The sequence below is a fragment of the Phocoena sinus genome, chromosome 1, assembly GCF_008692025.1.
Source record: "Phocoena sinus isolate mPhoSin1 chromosome 1, mPhoSin1.pri, whole genome shotgun sequence".
NCBI lineage: Eukaryota > Metazoa > Chordata > Mammalia > Artiodactyla > Phocoenidae > Phocoena > Phocoena sinus.
Window position 1 is genome coordinate 18,362,266 of NC_045763.1, and position 18,831 is coordinate 18,381,096.

Below are 18,831 nucleotides of genomic sequence, written 5' to 3' on the forward strand. Positions count from 1 at the left end.
CATCTCTACCATATCCCCTCAACATCCCCTCACACAGGAAGGGAGGAGGGAGGGACAGAGGGAGACCTGTCCAAAGAAAAGGGAGTTGACAGCAGTGTCAGGGCCCCAACTGCATATACTCCAAGGGCTGTCCTACTAGAGAGAGAACAGATTTATTGAAGTTGGCCCTGAAGAGGATTTCCAGGACTGAGAGGTAGAATTAGAGAGACAGAAACAGATTTCAGCTCAAACACAGGAAGAAGTTCCTAAGCAAGAATAAGTGACCCTGGAAGGAGTGACCTTGAAGTATTTAGGGACTTCAGGTGGTAGAGCATGATTCAGGCACCAGATTTTGGATTAGTAGTGATGGCCATTTAGATTTCTCTCAAAGCTAAGAGTCCATGCAAGAGCCTGGGCAGGCACTGGGCAAAGGCAGGTGAAACTCAGAGTACCAGGGACATGTCTGAACTTGGAAAACCAACTGGAGTCCTTCGGGCAGCCTTGCCTGGCTAGGCCTAGACAAAGTCTGAATTCCAGTTGGTGATACTGCCCTTTGTGCCCCGCCACCCCCTACACACACACACACACACACACACACTGTGCTCTTGCTCTCTGCAGGCAAAAGATCATAGATGGCAGCACTAGGGCCATGCCCAGCTGCCTTGCTTGGAAGGGCCTTCTGCATGCCCCCTTCCTGGGTCAGGATTCATCAATAGAAGCCATTCTTCATTCCTGTGATTTCTCAGAGCCAGCTGTGGTAACCATGGTGACCCAGCCCAGGGGGCAGAGCTGCTAAAGCTAAGGCCTTGAGAGCTGCAGATTAAATTTCACCATTAGACATTCACTCCTTTGGACTATTATAATACAGGGCATGGGCACCCCTTTTTGTGGCATCCCATGACCATTGGAGCCATCATTAATCAGTCACAGTATTTTTCCCACTGACTCTGGTTTTGTTCCATCATTTTGTTGAGGCAGCTCTTCAGGTAGCCTCTACCAATTCAAGTATAGTTCACACAGGAGAAGAAAACCAGTTTCTAGCTTTGTTTTGGACCCTGATGTTGTGCCTTGAGAGACTAAATCACAGAATATTGGAGATAATCTAACATTACCTCCTCGTTTTACAGACTGCAAAACAAAAGCTCAGATGAGTTTCTTGCCCCAGGTCTCATAGGAAATGCAAACAAACTAAGGAAAGAATACAATCTAAAACTTGCACAGGGCTTTACAGTTTGTAAAGTAATTTGACATCCACCCTTTAAGACTCGTAGCATCCTGATACGACAGTCATTGCTTTTATTCCTATCTGGCTGATGAGTTAGCGAGGCTCAGAGAACTAAAGAAAGTTGCCTGAGCTCACACAGCCAGGAAGTGGCCGAGATAGACCTGGGACAGTTGGACTCTAACTGTTGGACTCTAACTCCCTTGTTTATTCCCAGTCTGTGGGCCCCAGGCCCTGGAAATCCAAGGAGTTACTACCATGGCCCTATGAAGGCACACTTATATAGAAAGCACTACAGACCAATAAAAAAGTCTCACGAAAAAAAAAAAAAGAAAAAAAGTCTCACGAATTAGTATGACCACATTCCAAATATGAATGCAGCTGTTACGATCAATAAGACACAAAACTTTAAATGTATTTTTGAATTCATGGTAGCTTTTTGTCCTTTTCCATATTTCTTAATCCATCAATCAATCAATCAATCAAAACTAGAAGTACAAGTGTAAAGGAAAGGTCAGTGAAACCTTGACATTAAAAAGGATTCCTTCTGTCATAAAGAACAGACTTGTGTTTGCCAAGGGGAGAGGTGAAGGAGGGATGGGCTGGGAGTTTGGGGTTAGCAGATGCAAACAGTTATATATACAATGGATAAACAACAAGGTCCTAGTGTATAGCACAGGGAACTATTCAGTATCTTGTGATAAACCATAATGGAAAAGAATATGAAAAAGAATATGTGTGTGTATCTCTCTCTCTCTCTCTCTCTCTCTATATATATAGATAGATAGATACGTATAACTGAATCACTTTGCTATACAGCAGAAATTGACACAACACCGTAAATCGACTATACTCGAATAAGATAAATTTTTAAGAAAGGGGGTCCTTCTGTGAGGTGGCAGAATCCTGGCTCCTTTGATCTTTGATGTCCGAGAGAAGATGAAATTATATGTACTACATGTTAACTGTGAAAAATAAAATACAATATTTTAATGAGCAAACCAAGTTACACTTCAAATATTTAACGAAATGACAAAAAATGCACAGAAAACCCTGGGGCTTTTCATTTCTAACTGCTGATTTATTTACAGAAAGTGCAGAAGATGGAGAAACTCGTTAAACCGCACCTGGGGAATGCAACAGTGAACACAATCAGTTGATGTGAAACTACAGAATAAGCCACTGGTTTGTTTTCCTGTGGACTACAAAAAATGAAACCAAAAATGATGGAGGGGGAATCTTAGGAGCCTGAAAACACCCATCAACAAATGGACTTCACTTGAATCCTGCTTTTTAAAAAATAAACTGTAAAAGAAGTTAGGATAGTTATGAGGCAACTGGAAATTTGAAAACTGGGTAGTTGATGATTTCGGGATTATTAATGTTTCGGGGTACGAGAATGGCATCCCATTTTAGTTATGTAAGCAAAAAAAGAAGTCCTTACTGTTTAGAGCTACGTACTGAAATATTTAAGGCTGAAACAATATGACGTTTGGGATTTGCTTCAAAACAAGATGAGAGTTGGGGAAGCAGGTTGGGATGGGCACGGGGCATGACTGGGTTATGAGCAACTGGAGGTTCATCATTTTGTTCTGTTTTCTGCGAATATACCAAATTCTCCACAAGAAAAGATGAGGGCTAGTAGAAGAAAACATAAAATTGGCAAAATAATAGTTGTTGAATCTGGGTGAGTCTACTTTTGTGTTTGAAAATTTCTACAACGTGAAGTTAATGAAAGAAGACAGGGGGTTCCTATGTTCAGAAAAGTTGAAGACCACTGCACTGTTACCTGAAACCCCTTGACACCTTAGTATATGAGCGGGCTCCTTTCAATGGACAGCTGTCTGGGCACAGCTTTTGATAAAAGGAATGGGATGGGAGAGAGTGGGGTTTGGAGAAGTCGGCCTGAGAGAGGCAAAGGAGGGCAAGGGCCAGGCGTGAGGGTCCTTGAGAGGCAGACAGGAAGGGCTTAAGGCTGACATGCTGGCTAAAGGAAGGTGCACAAGCTCTGTTGCTTAATTCCAAAGAGGGCACGTAGCAGAAAGAGCACAGGATGTAGAGAGAGGAGACTGGGGTTCTATTCTGGACCCAATACCAAGACCCTGAGCAAGTCTGCAATCTCTCCAGTCTCTGGGCCCCAGGGTCCGCATCTGTAAATGGGAACAATAGTCAGTGCCGTTCCAGCCACCTCTCACTGGGAATCGAATCAATAAGGACTGGCTAAGTTTGTAGCCCTTGCAAACGTGAGCTGTCCTGTTCACATCATGCTCAAAGTTTGCTTTTGCTCACCCACCTGCCCAATCAGCAGATCAAAAGAAAGCAGGGAGCCCCACAGGGCCCTTCGTGGGTGGCCAGCAAGGAGGGGCAAGGGTGGGACTGGGAAGTACTCGCTAGCATCCCTCCTCCAGGCAATCTCAGCTCAGCTCTACTCCCTGAACAAGCATCTCCTCAAATCTGCAAGCCTGCCCCTCTCCACCCAGTGGGGTAGAGGGAGGGGCTGGGGCAAGGTCTCCAACAGAGTCACTGGCACACAGTAGGGGCTCGTCCTCACATACTGAGTGTCCGGCTGTACCTTGCCTGGCCGTGAAGGTGCTGGGAAGAGAGGGAGGTCAGGCTGGGCCCTGCCCTCAAGGTGCTCACAGCCCAGTGGGGAAGACAGAACATAGACAAGGATGTGCTTGCCAAGGGCTGAGGAGGCCTGGGTGAGGCTGCAGCAGAAGAGAAGCCTGTGGGGGGCACAGACCAGGAGCACCCACCCCACCCTGGGATGAAACAATATGACGTTTGGGATTTGCTTCAAAACAAGATGAGAGTTGGGGAAGCAGGTTGGGATGGGCACGGGGCAGGACTGGGTTATGAGCAACTGGAGGTTCATCATTTTGTTCTGTTTTCTGCGAATATACCAAATTCTCCACAAGAAAAAATGAGGGCTAGTAGATGAAAACATAAAATTGGCAAAATAATAGTTGTTGAATCTGGGTGAGATTCACCAGAGCCTTGAAAAATGAGGAGACACTGGTGGAGCAAAGTAGGACAGGGAAGGTGACTCTGAGAGAGGCGCCTCGGTAAAGTCCCTGGGTAGGAGTGTCAGCACATTAGGGGAGCATCCTGGAGCTTATGGGGCAGGCACCTACCAGCGCTGGTGAGGAAGTGGTGAGCAGTGAGGCCTCAGGCTAAGCAGGGCCCCGAATGACCCTCTGGGAGTCCATGCTCCTAATGAGAGGCGAGGGGATGCTTTTATATCACCGCCACATGCCAGGCTTCTTCTAAGCACCTGACAGACTTTGCATTATTTCACCAAATCCTGTCAACAACCCCAGGAGGTTTTACAGATGAGGAACCTGAGGCCCAGGGTATGGCATCTGTCCAGCTCACACAGCAGGGTATGGCATCTGTCCAGCTCACACAGCCGATAAGTGGTAGCACCTAGGCTCCAGCCCAGGGTGTCAGGCTCCAGAATCCATGCTTTTAACCCAAAACTCTAGGTTTTATCCCACAGGTGATGAGCTCCTGCAGGGTTCTGAACAAGAGAGGAGTGATTCAATAAATTCTCATGGTAGATGGGACTGCCCCAGCGGTCCAGTGGTCAGGACTCTATGCTTCCGCTGCAGGGGGCACAAGTTTGATCCCTGGTCAGGGAGCTAAGATCCTGCCAGCCGTGTGGTGTGGCCAAAAAAATTCTTGTGGTAGAAAGACTGACTCTGGGGCTCATCTGCAGACCCAGGCCAAGTGGGAGAAAGGGGGTGCAGCCCTGAACCCCAGGCTCGACTGGGTGACGGAGAGCACAGCCCAGCCCAGCCCAGCTCAAAGCAGATGGCCAACAGGAGACATTCGGATTCCAAGCTCCCAGGCTGATCTGATTACATGAATCCAATCGCCACCCCACTTGCTAAGTGCTCGTTTTATTTTTGTTACCTTGTTTATTCCTGTGAGGTAGTTAATATCTTCCCCATTTTACAGATGAGAAAACCGAGGCTGGGGGAGGCGAGGCAACCGGCTCAGGGGCATGTCAGTAGCTCTAGGAAGTGTAGAGCCCTCTGCCTCCAGAGCCTTCTCTCACTATCACACCTCTCTGAGCCCCACTTATCTCTGTAAGGATCACTGTGAAGATTGAATTAGGTCATATTTTTTCTAATGGTGGAAGTCAGGCATCTTCAGAAGCAGTGCAGAAACACTTTGGGGGAAGGGAGGGGAGGCACTGAATTTTAGGCTTGCCTCTGCCATTAGGCCCTCTGTATCCCTCTGAGCAAGTTCCTTCCTCCGTCTGTGCCTCCGTTTCCCCACCTATACAATTCAGAGCTGACAGACATGACCCTTCCAGGTCAAAGCTCCAGGACTCAGAGGCGGGGTTAATCATATCCTGCAAGACTGCCCCAACCTCAGCCACCAGCAGGAGCAAAAGTCTCCAAAGGGTTTTCATCTGGATAAGCCCCCAGCCCCAGCCCCCAAGAGTCCAGGCTGGGACAGTCAGGAGGAGCTACACTGCAAGGCCTGCAGCAGGACCTGGGGTCACCCCGGGTCGGCCCTGGCCCCTGGTGTGACCTTGAGCAGTCTCCTTCCCTCCCTGGGCCGACTCCCTGTCTGGAACGAGGGGTTGGGCGGTGATGTGGAAGGCTCCTGCCAGCTCTGACATTTATTATTTCAGGATCCCTCAGTCTCTCGCTGTTTTCCTTCCTGCGCTGCTGGAGCCTGTGGCGGGCTGTGCGCCCCTTCAGTTGGGCCCCTGAAGCCGTCTCCCCAGCCCGGGAACCCGGCCAGCCCTGCCAGCTCAGCCTCAGCAGCTGCCCCTTGCAGCATGGTGGGAAGCGGGGAGGAAGAGGGGTTGCAGGAAGGGAGCCGCACCCTCTGCGTGTGCTGAGGCCTCCACAAACCCCAAGTTTCCTGGCTGGGATTTTCCTCGGGAGACTGCTTGGCGGTGATGAGCTAAGAGACCAAGAACTCTGCAGTAGGATCGGTGAAGATTCCCATCTGACCCCTGGCCCCAAGCCCTGAATTCCACCCAACCCTGGGGAGAACCAGCCTGCCCTCCTGGACACAGCAGCAGAGGGTCCCATGCCACCCATCCTCTGGGTTTCCTTGTTGGCCTGGATGAATCCCTCCCTGCCCCAACTCGATAGTCATCATGAATCCCTTAAACCAGGGGTCCCCAACTCCCTGGGCCGCAGACCGGTACCAGTCCTCGGCCTGTTAGGAACCGGGCCGCACAGCAGGAGGTGGGCGGCGGGAGAGCCAGCGAAGCTTCATCTGCCGCTCCCCGTTACTGCCTGAACCATCCCCCCGTCCATGGAAAAACTGTCTTCCACAAAACCGGTCCCCGGTGCCAAACAGGTTGGGGGCCGCTGCCTTAAACCCCAGTCCTCCCCAACTCTGCAGTTTCCTCAATGTGCCACGCTGTTTCCAGCTGCTAGACCTCTGCCCGGAAAGCCTTTTTCCCATTCTGCCTAGTAAACACTCCACCTTTCCCTTCTCAGCTTACAGGGCACCCCCTCCCCATCACAACAAAACTGACTTATGCCACCCTGTGCCCACTACAGCCTTCTATCAGAGCATTCGTGGCCCTTATTTACCACGTCTGACTCTCTATGGCGCTGAAAATGCTAAAAGGGCAAGGATTGGCTCATTTGTCTTTATAGCCACAGCACCCAGCACAGGGCCTGGCACATGAGTAGCAGTAAATGTTTGTGGAATGAATGAGTAAATGAATGAATAGATACTAGCAAGGCCCTGTGGGAACACAGAAAAGGCAGCAGGGGTTAAGAATTCAGGACATCACACTGTTCTATGGTCCAAATTCTACTTCTAATACTCTTAGTTGTGTGACCTGCGGCAAGTGACTTAGTTTCTCTGAGCCTCCATTTTCGCATCTGTCAAATGGGATAATAATAGCACTTATCTCATGAGACTGAATGTGATCGGGCATTTAAGTACCTAGCCCAGTGCCAGGTACACAGGGAGGGCTGCATGATAGCCATCCTGCCCAGCAGACATCTCTGTATTCCCAGGCCCTGCGACACATCCCCAGGCAGCCAGGGGAATCACCTGGGGTGCTTAAAAAAATAAGGGTTCCAGAGCCTCACTTCAGACCTGTTAAGTCAGAGTCCCTGGGGAGGAAGAAGAGGAGTGAGGGTAAGGCACTCGAGTGTGCTTTGAACTGCCCAGGCCCAAATCCTGGCTCTGCCACTTACTGCTAGCAGAGTTGCCCAATTTATCAAAAATAAATACAGGACATGCAGTTATATTTGAATTTCAGATAATCAGTGAATAATTTTTAGTATAAGCATGTCCCATACCTTGCATGCACATCCTGTATGTTCTTTGGCAATCCTGTTTACTGAGTTATTTCATCTCTCTGTGCCTTTGATGGGGATTACATGAGTTAAAATGTATATGGGAAATGCCTACAACACTGCCTAGTGTGTTTGCTATTCCTATTTTTATTGCTTTAAAAGCAATCCAGACGATATGGAAGAAACTTGAAAACATTATGCTAACTGAAAGAAGCCAGACACAAAAGTCCACATATTGTAGGATTCCACTGACATGAAATGTCCAGTATAGGCAAATCCATAGAGACTGAAAGTTGCCAGAGGCTGGGGGAGTGACAATGGGGAGTGACTTCTTTTTTTTCTTTCTTTCTTTTTTTTTTTTTTTTTTGCAGTACGCGGGCCTCTCACCGTCGTGGCCTCTCCCGTTGCGGAGCACAGGCTCCGGACGTGCAGGCTCAGTGGCCATGGCTCACGGGCCCCGCCGCTCCGCGGCATGTGGGATCCTCCCGGACCAGGGCACGAACCCGTGTCCCCTGCATCAGCAGGCGGACTCTCAACCACTGCGCCACCAGGGAAGCCCGGGAGTGACTTCTAATGAGCACAGTATTTCTTTTTGGGCTGATGGAAATGTTCTAGTATTAGTGGTAATCATTGCACAATACTGTGAATAAAGACTGCCGAACTGCACACTTTAAAATGGTTAAAATGGTACATTTTATGTAATATGAATTTTATCTCTATTTAAAAAAAAATCTACCTAAAAGCAACCCAGGGGATTGTAATGTGTAGCCAGGACTGAGAATGGGGTAGGCTCTCAATGAATGTTTGATGAAGAAATGAATGGATGGGAGAGAGGAGAGAGCAAAGGGCAGAGCAGAGGGGAGAACCTGCCTTGTCCAGACCTAGGCTCAGCTATTCATTCCCGGACACCCACAAGGTACACAGATTTCTCTTTTTGCTCTGGTGCCAGGACTGCACAATTTTAGTGTTTACTCACAGTAATTACCTCATCCCTGTTGCAATTATCTTCCCCTTTTCTCTGTGGTTCCTAATCTATTTAACCATCCTATATGCAGGTGTACTTGTGTTTTTAGTAAAAGGGAATTTTAAAAAATGAAGTATCTGTTATGCGCCAGGTAGATGCTAGATGCTTTACATGTAATTCCCTCAAACAACCTCATAAAATAGTGATTATCACCCTGATTTGCAGATGGGGAAACCGAGGTTCAGAAAATTCAAGTCATGTGCCCGAGGTCACACAACCAATAGGAATTCAAACCCAGGTCTGCCTGACTTCACTTACGGGACAGTCTCCACAGATCTCAGCCACCCCCCTCTATGCTGCGGGCTGTCAATCATCTTTTCATGGGCACAAGTCTTTCTTCCCAGATGGGGACCTTGTCCTGTCATCTCCATCCCCTCAGAACCCACCATCTCGCCTTCATACACAGCAGGTGTTCAATAAATAGTGTTTAATGAATAACTAACCTTAAGGGGGCATGCAATAGCTCACCACAATAGTTTTCCCTCTGAATACTCATCAGAGTTGCCTGGGAACCTTCTAACTATTCCCTTGCCCAGGCCTCACCCCTGGGAGATTCTGATTTGTAGGTCTGCATGGAGCCAACAGCACCTGAAGTTCTTAAAAGCTCGGTCAAGGTCAAAACCCAGCCCAGTTAGAAAACCTTTAGCAGCTGTTCCCAGCTCAGACTCCTGTACCCTGCACAGTGAGGCCCACTCTCTGACCCCAGTGACGCCCACTCACAAAGTTCCCAGGACAAAGGGGGCCCAGGGCCCTGCCCCAGACTCTGGAGATCTCATTGTGCCTCCGTGGGCTTCACTGCCTTCATGTACTCTGGGCCCATCAAAGGGACTTTCTAGCAAAGATGAATTGCTTCTGAGGAAATCATTTTCCTTCTGCTCTGGCCTAAAGCTCCAGTTTCTGTCCACAAATATGCCACCTCGGTGGCCAGAAACAGCTGAATACCAGGCAAGGAAGTTGGGCTCAAAGACGGCCATTTAGGGAGGTGAGGAACCTTTGTGAGACTGGGCTTGAGGCTGACACTCCAGGAGGACCCTGTGTCCTTGTGCAGAGGCAGCCTGGAGTGGGAAGAGGCTGGGCTCAGATGGAGCTGGGTTCTAAGTCTGGCCTGGAAAACCCTCTTGGCCCAGGTCCCTGGCCACCATCCCACATCTCTACTTCCCTTCTCAGGAATAATTCTTACCTGCCTCCTCCTCAAATCCAGTCCAGGCCAGTGTGGAAGGGAAAATAGCACTAACTCTGGTTTGTTTGTTTTTTTCCCTAAATCAGTTCTCAAGGTCATCAAGGACCTCGGTGTTGCCGACGTCAGGGGTCGTGTCTCTGTCATTTTCTTATGTGACCTCTGGACATTTAGGCAGCATCCGACAAAGCTGAGCGTGGGGCTTCCCTGGTGGCACAGTGGTTGAGAGTCCGCCTGCTGATGCAGGGGACACGGGTTCGTGCCCCGATCCGGGGAGATCCCACATGCCGCGGAGCGGCTGGGCCCGGTGAGCCACGGCCGCTGAGCCTGCGCGTCCGGAGCCTGTGCTCCGCAACGGGAGAGGCCACAACAGTGAGAGGCCCGTGTACTGCAAAAAAAAAAAAAACGCTGAGCATGGCTCCCTCATCGAAACATTCCTCCCCTGGCTTCTGAGGCATGGTCCTCTCTTGATTTCCTTCCTTCCTCACTGGCAGCTCCTTCTCAGTCTCCTTCATTAACTACTCTTCCCATCCTAATCTCTCGATCCTGGGCTCCCCAGAGCTTGGGCCCAGGTCCTCTTCATTCCTTTCCTCGGGTGATTTTATCCACTCCCACTTCTTCAAAACCAGCTAATGTACTATACGCATTATGTGGTTCATGGACCACCTGCATGAGCAACCCTTGGGGGTGCTGGTTAAGATGCAGATTCCCGAACACCCTCCTGCAGGCTGGTGAACCTGCCAAGGACATTTGTTGTTTTTAAAAATTAATTAATTATTATTAACTAAATAACAATTTATAATTAATTATTTATCTTTGGCTACATTGGGTCTTCGTTGTTGAACGTGGGCTTTTCTCTAGTTGTGGTGAGTAGGGGCTACTCTTCGTTGAGGTGCGTGGGCTTCTCATTGTGGTGGCTTCTCTTGTTGCGGAGCACGGGCTCTAGGCGCGTGGGCTTCAGTAGTTGTGGCACATGGGCTCAGTAGTTGTGGCTTGCAGGCTCTAGAGCGCAGGCTCAGTAGTTGTGGTGCACGGGCTTAGTTGCTCCGCATCATGTGGGATCTTCCCGGACCGGGGCTTGAATCCGTGTCCCCTGCATTGACAGGCAGGTTCTTAATCACTGTGCCACCATGGAAGTCCCAGACATTTGTCATTTTTGCCAGACTGGTATCTGAACCTCTCTCCTACATCTGGGAAACTACTTGTTGCGCAAGTCTCAGCAGAGCTTGCCTCCTACAAAAGCTGACGAGATCAAATTCATGCTTTTCCAGACTCCTTTGCAGCTAGGGTACAGGTAAGTATGAGCTAGCCTTGGCCAATCAGAGAGGCACTCACTACAGACTTTGAATCAGGAGCAGAGAGAGTGGAAGATCATTCTTATACTGATGGCAACAGCTGTGAAGGTGCCCAGTCCCCAGGGGACAGTGGTGGTATATGCTGTGGCATTTAGTGTGAGGCAGCAGTGTCCTCACCAGACTGGCTCAGTGGAGTGATTTTGGCTGAGATCCCCCCTGCTGCCTCGCCCCAGTTCTCTAGCTTCCCAGAAATCCTGTGAACTACTGAATATTCCCTTTCAGTGAACTCCTCTTCTGTCTAAATCGGCTCAGGTTGGTTTCTGTTACTTGCAATAAGAAGCCTAAGTAAGAAACAGCTACTGAATTGGACTCTCTGGGAATGATACCAGGTGATTCTTACACAGATCCGAGCTTGAAACCCACTATCTCAATGCTGACAACTCTCAAATGTGTATCTCCAGTCCACCCACTCCTTTGACCTCCAAACTCATATATCTAAATGTCTTCTTGACTTCTCCACTTGTGTGTCTCAAAGACCTGTAAGATGTAAAAACAGAATTCTTGACTCTCCTCCAAACCTGTTCCTCTCCCAGATTTTCCCTTCCTAGGAAGGGGCAATGGCATTCTTCCATTAGGAATTTGGGAACCATTCTCGACCACTCCCCACATGCACTCCATCAACAAATCTTGATGCTACTACTTATAAAATACTTCTAGAATCTGTCCACTTCTCCACCAACCACGGCCCTACCCACAGCACCATCGTCTCTTCCGTGGACAACTGCCAACAGCCTTCTTGGGTCCTCTCCTGCCCCCTCCAATCTCGTCTCCACACAGCAGCTGATATGACTGTCCTAAAATATAAATTGGATCATGTTGCTTGCCTGCAAAATAAATAAAATCCAAACTTGCCACCAGGGTCTACAAACTTGAATATGATCTGGCTCCAGCCTACCTTCCCAAACTCATCTGTTGTCACTCTTCCATTTGCCATCACTATGCTTCTGCTCCTCTGGCCTCCTTTCAGTGTCACAGATACTTTAGGTTCTTTACTGACTCAGGGCCTTTGCCTAAGATGTGCCCTCCAACTGGAGCACCCTCACACCATTATTCTCTATTAATGCTCCTTTTCAGGTTTCTTCTTTTCTCTATTTGTTACTCCCATTGATATTTTCCGAGCTCTGGTGCTGTGGTAAATACTAGGGATAAAATGGTGAGATAGGTTATTTTCTCATGGAAGTCAAAATCTAGTGAGAAATCAGATTTTAATAAAGTAATTATGCAAATAAATGTAAAATTTATCTAGGATGTGTGCTGCAAAGGAGAGAGACACACGGTGCTATTAGGGAGAACTGAGCTATAGAGTAAATGTGGAAAGACAAGTTAGGAGGCCAGTGCAGTGTTCCAGGGGAGAGGTGACGGTGATGTGGACTAGGGTAGCGATGTAGAGAAGTAGATGGACGGCAGAGATGTTTAGAAGGTAACACTGATGAGCCTTGGTGAGGAAGGGTGCATGTGGAGTTTCTGGCTTGCTTACCAGAAGAGAGGGAGGGACCACTCTCTGAGAAGGGAACACCAGAATGGCCAGCCTGGGGGGGAAGTCATGAATGTGGCTTTGGACACATTGAGATGCCCAAATGAAACAGCTGAGTGAGCAGTTGGACATGAGGGTCTGGGCTAAAGGTACAAATGTGTGAGTCACCTGAAGATGGAAGAGGACTGAACCCATGGGTGTGGATGAGATTGCCTGGGGAGAGAGGCTAGCATGCCAAGAGATGAGGACCCAGGACCAAACCTCAAGACAGGCCTGGACAGGGAGAATGAGCCTTCATGACATTTATTACACGTGCAATTGCTAACTTGTTTGTTTACCTGTTTACTGCCTGTCTTCCCCAGAAGACTGTAAGCTCAGTAGAGCAGGGACTGCGTCTCTTTAACAAGCAATGTGTCTACCCAGTGCCTAATACAGGGCCTGGCATGGAGCAGTTCCCATGCGTGATGCTGGCCACTGTGTCCCTCGGCAGGGCCGGCCTCATCCATTCCTTAGATAACATGGTCTACACTGGTTTCCACTGTCCAGCAAAAAGCCCAAATGCCTAAATGACATTCAAGGCCCTCCAAGTCATGCTGTACCCCCTGAGCTCTCCAATCCATCTTTTTAATTCCACTACATCTGAGCTTTCCAAACTGGGGTTCCTTTACACCTGAATAACCAGAGGCACAAAACAGCATGGACACAGTGCCTCTCCCTGGAGCCTAGATTGTGCCAAATGAAGAGAAATGGCCATGGACACATGGGGGTGCGGGTGGGGACTTTCCAGGCCCTGTTCCTTTTCTCCAAGACGTGTCCCCTCCCACAATGTAGGTCTCTGTGGCCATGTTTCCCTGCCTGAGTCGATCCCTCCATGACCTCTGCTGATGAAACCAGGGGTGGGGACCCAGCTTCTGGAACCAATCCAGAAGCTGGGCTGGGCCATCAACTTCTCTGCCAGGAACTTGGACGCAAGACTGGCTTGGTTGCCTTTAGATGCTGGACCAGTGAGGTCACGTGAATGTGGGGGCTGAAGATGCCTGACTTCCCCAGAAGACTGTGTGATACCCTTTGGGGCCTGTGTGATGACAAGTGAGCAAAAGCACTGTTTAGCTGTGCAGAAAGAAACAAGAGGCAAGAGACAGTGGGAATGAGGAAGCAGCTGCCTTTGTTCCTGATGATTTCCCAGATTCAAATGAGGCCCTGGTGAGGCCTGGGTGAGGTCTACTTTGAACTACTATTCTTCAGTCCCATGAGGCACCTCTAGATCCTTAAAACAAATTTCCCTTCAACATAAGCTTTAGAGGGTTTCTGTTTCTTGCAGAAAAAAAAAATCTCTAAGATTACATAATTTTTATTATTTTTTGCAAAATAAAAATGTTATTATTTTGGTAAAACAAACATCAACACATGAAGCAGAATGGAAAATTCACAAGAATATTAAGAATTAAGAATGAAATCCTTTCTAAAATAAGATTCAAAAACACTAAAGTCACAAAGGAAAAGATAAATCTGACTCCAATGAAACTTAAAACTATGCATTATAAGACATGATACCGACTTAGGCAAACATTCCTCTTAACCACCACCCCTTTATTGATAATACATTTTCTCTGAGGACAGACATTGGGAAGCATGCACATTTCCATAGCAGTTACCTCTGGGGAGAGTACAGGAATCGTGAGACATGGTCAGAGGTGACTTTAGTCTTTTCTGTTATGTATTTTAAATTTTTAATTAAAAGTCAGTATGTCTTTTGTTCAATTAAAACTTCATTAAATCTCAAAAAATATATATAAAACACAAGCCTTTGAAGATCCCCTGTTTGTGGTGGACTGCTTCATCCAGGACCCACTGGGAGATTTAAGTTCACTAGGAGTTTGAGACACATGATATAGCATGAATTCTCAGCACTGTCACAGTGGCTCACTTGGTTCCTGAATATGCTTTCTTCCCATCTGTCTCCAAATTCACTCACTTGCCCTCTCCACTTAATGGAGTTCTTGCATCCTTCAAGACCTATCTGGAAGTGTCACCTCCTCCAGGAAGCTCTCCCTGACTGCACCAGTCCTCACTGCTCTCTCTCTCTCTCCCTCGCTCCACTGGCCTCTTATAGCACTAACCATACCTTCTCTGTATACCCTGGACAGACTCCTGGGGTTCCACTTATCTCGCTAAGACAGGCTACATCTCCCCAACCAGCCAGCAAAGCTGAGCAGCATCTTTATGTCCTTGGTGCCTAGCAGAGAAATGGCATGGAGAACTGACATAGCACAGGCCTTAAAGTCAGACAAAGACACTTATGTGGCACGATGCAACTGCCTTAACTTCCCTGGGCTCATTTTCACCTGTGTTATTGTGAATATCAATGAGATGATAGATGTAAAGGGGCCCAGGACAGGAAGACGACGGTTGACAGAATGATCATCTGTCTTAATACTCCCTCACATTTGAGCAGCTTTTAATTAAAAACAAAAAACATTTAACAACCCAGAGAGGTAAGCAAGGAAGGTAAAATAGGGTGAAATTTTAAGGGTGAAATAACTAAGGTTCAGAGAAATTACATTGGGACTTTAGAAGGAAAGAGAACAGGACCAGGGGTTAGAACATTTGGGTAGAAATGCCAGTTATTCCACTACCCAGCTGTGGGAGCTTAGATAAGTCTGTAGCACTCTCTGGACATCAGTTTTCCCATCTTAAATGAGAGAGTTCCTAGTTGATCTCTATCTTAAAGGGTCCCTCAGCACTGACATTCTAGCTTCCTGTAATCTGCCCAGGGTCCTTCCTAGCAGGACTGCAAAAAAAGACTTCAAGTCCCAGGACAGAGTCCCTAGTTACTCCCAGGAAACCAGCTGGGACTGGAACACTTGCTTTGAGAATCAGTCAAATTTTGATTCTGCCAAATGGAGCTTCAAGCCTGGGGGTTAGTCATGCCCAGAACTGAGATCGGGGTAATGACAGCATCAAACTACATGTAAATATAAACACAAATGCAAAGCCTAACAGGAAACCTCAGGAAAGTCCAATCCAAAGGTCAGATTCTAACTTTTGAGGCACTGAAATGCTGAAGAGAAAAACTGTATTTGGGTGTCAGAAACCTTTCTATTGCAAAAATGAACCTTTGCGCGCACCAAACTAAAGTCCCAAAGGCAAAGGAGACTGGGTTTTGTCTGGCCTCACCTGGGGTAAAGCTAAGCCCTGACGGGAGTCTGCTGTGGCCTCCAGATCCATCCTAAGGGCTCTCTCCCCCAGGCACGCACAAGTGCTTACACACACGAAGCCAGGCAAGGCCAGATGCACGGGCATAAATGGGCATTTCTGTCCCTGGAGAAGGGCTCATAGTACAGCCCTTTCTCCTGATCCTGCTCTAACATTTTAATGAACAACCCAGAGAAGAGTGTGAACTGTGAAAGCCCTAAGGATGCTGATCGTACTGACCTCTTCCAGGTCACAAGATGAAGACAAACCTCAGGAAGCTCTCTCTCCTCAGGATGAGGCTCTGAGGCAGTTTCCCTGTGAGCCTCCAGTAAAATACAATCTACATTCATAGGCGGTGGACTGTAAGCTACTGGTTCTGCCCAAGGAAGGAAGCCAAAGCTTCTTATTTTAATTAAAACATGACCCCAACTATATGCAAAGCACTAGGCTAGGCTCTGTGAGAGAAATGAGGACAAAAGAGACCCAGTCTCTATCTAAAGAGGTCTGTCAATTAATCCCATAATCATTCCACTAATCAAAATGCATGCCTTACATACATGGCCTCATGTAATACCACAGTCCTGTGAGGTAAACATTATCCCCATTTTACAGATGCCAAAAGTGGGGCACAAACAGATCAGGTCACGTGCCCAAGCTCACACGGCTGGCAAACTGCAGAGCCAAAATTTGAACACGGGTCTGCCTTCCCCAAAGTGGGTGATATTTCCACTGTCCTCTATCACCCTTACCAAGTGATACACACAGACTGTGGGATGGGGGTTCAGACTGCTGCGGAGAGGAGGAGAAGAAGAGATTTCCCAAGACATTGGCCCAGGGTAGTATGAACTATAAATCTTTGTATCTACCACACAGTAGGTGCTCAATATTCTTATGGTGAAGGATGGAAGGTGAGAGCTGCTGTTGAGGTCCAAAATGCCACCCCAATTCAGGGCATCTTCTGAAAGGGAGCTGCAAAAACACATTGTTCTCCTTTGGCCCAAAGCCTCAGGGTGTCTGCCCTAGAATATTCCTGTAGAGGAGGCCGGGGAAAGTGCAGCGGGTGTGAAGAAAAGGAACTAACTCCAATGAGCAGGGGAACGGGGTGGGGCAGCCTGCAAGGGCCAGAGAAAAGGCCTGGGATGCATTTCTGGAAAAGACAAAGAGGAGAGGGGAGGGGAAGGAGACTGTAAACTTGTGAACAGCCTGGCCAAGGTGAACCCCGGCTCCTGGCGCCTTCTCATTCGCATTCATTCCACAAACACCGGCCAAATCTCAGAACCAGCAGTCTGGGGGAGGGCGCCTCACTGCTCACAGGGAGAAGTTAAGTTCAGGACTGAGGCTGGAAGGTCTGATTCGCAGAAGGGGAGTGACTTGGGGGACGAACTTGTGGGGCTCCAAAGATGAAAACCCAAACAGATTCAGTGAGGCGCTGAACAAACCCACAAGCGACGGCGCGGCAGGTCACGAAGAGCACTGGGGGTATGTCGCTCGACCTGTGAAGTCTGTCGTCGAGGTGACCTCGAGGACCCCCAAATGGTCCCTCGGGCCCTCCCCCAAACACTCGACGGTGAGGACGCAGATGTTTGAGATGCACTCTGTTCTCACAGCTCTAGGGAGGGGGAAGGTTTCTGGGGCGCGGTAAGGAGGGCCATCGCAGTTCCGGTCACGCCTGTGAAGGTCAAGGCGAAGCCCTGCCGAGACCCCAGACCCCTCCCGCCTCGGCCCCCTCACCTCCTCCCGCGCCAGTGCTGCCCCGCGGCACCGGGGCATCTTGGCGGCGAAGGCGGCAGCCCCGGCCGGGGAGCTGAGGTCCTCTGCAGTGACGGCCAGGAACTCTGCGACGCTGAGCTGCTCGGGCATGGCGGGCGCGTGGTCGGGGCGCCGGGGCTGCCGGAGTGGGGCCCGGGGGTCGCTCGCCGCAGTGCTCTGGGCCGGCCTCCCAGCCAGCCGCGGGCGCCGTCCTGGCCTCCGCGCCGCCCCGCCCCCTCCGCACCGCCCCGCCCCCTCCGCACCGCCCCGCCCCCTCCGCACCGCCCCGCCCCCTCCGCACCGCCCCGCCCCCTCCGCACCGCCCCGCCCCCTCCGCACCGCCCCGCCCCGCCCCCGACCGCCTTTGCTCCTCACAGCCGCGTCCCCTCTCGTCCTGGGAGCCCAGACCTTTCCCACTCCACCCGCTTCTCGGCCCCGCCCACGGCCTTCCAGTCTCTCTCCCCACCTTAGCCTGGACCGCCCGTCCCCCGGCCCTCGCGGGCCTCCCAGTCCTAAGAGTCCCACCCCTGGCCCCTCGCCCGGCTCCTCGGCCCAGCCCTCTGGCCTCCCATCCCCAGAGAGCTCCGCCCCTGGCTCACTGCCCCGCCCCCGGCCCATTGACCCATCCCTCTGGCCTCCCATCTCCAGAGAGCTCCGCCCCTGGCTCACTTCCCCGCCCTCGGCCCCTCACCCAGCTCCGCGGCCCCGCCCCATGCCTCTCTGCAGGGTCCTTTGGCCTCCCTTTCTTAAAGCTGCCTCTCTCTCGGCGCGTCCACGGCTCTGCCCCTTTGTCCCGCTCCCACGCCTCCGAAGTCACCCTGCCTCCCAAAGCCTCGGTGCCCTATCTCCGCATCCCTCCTTAATGCGCCTTGCGTTTCCCTCTCCTACCCATTAGTTCCCAGTCCTCATGACCTCACCCCTTGAGCTTCACCCTCACGCAGCCCCTCGTCCCTCTCCCAAGCCCGGGGTGGTGGCGGGGAGGATCTCGGTGCCCCGCTCCGCCCCGAGTCGCCCCACCCCTCCCTTGCTCCGCATTCCCCGCTCTCGGCCTCTGCTCCGCGTGCAGCCAGGGCCGCCCAACCGCCCCTTCGCTCCTCCCCTCAATAGTGTGCCCCGCCTCCAGGGTCTTTGTGGCTCGGCGCCTCGGATAGCTGTGTGAGTTGGGGAAAATTACATCCCTTCTTGGAACCTCAGTTTTCTTCTCTGAAAAATGGCAAGTCTAATGCTCACTTGGTTGTGATGTTACGAGGAGGGAACCTTACACGTGCGTGTACCCAATAGGCGCTCAGGAACTGGCTCCCTCTTATCCGGCCTTCTCACCCACACCTTCATTCTTCCTGGGCTCAGTCTCCGCATTTCACTCCTCAAC

The 18,831-nt window shown here is 50.0% G+C and overlaps 1 protein-coding gene across 3 annotated transcripts in view; it reads right to left on the minus strand.

Annotated features, from left to right (window-relative positions):
* ASAP3 (ArfGAP with SH3 domain, ankyrin repeat and PH domain 3) overlaps positions 1 to 17,669 on the minus strand; it is a 46,724-nt gene extending 29,055 nt beyond the window's left edge. For all 3 annotated transcript variants that reach the window (XM_032622341.1, XM_032622348.1, XM_032622337.1), the window contains exon 1: positions 17,445 to 17,669. In XM_032622341.1, coding sequence (XP_032478232.1) covers positions 17,445 to 17,573 — 129 coding nt within the window. In that variant the 5' untranslated portion in view covers positions 17,574 to 17,669. The remainder of the gene's footprint in view (positions 1 to 17,444) is intronic.
* Between the last annotated feature and the right edge of the window lie 1,162 nt (positions 17,670 to 18,831).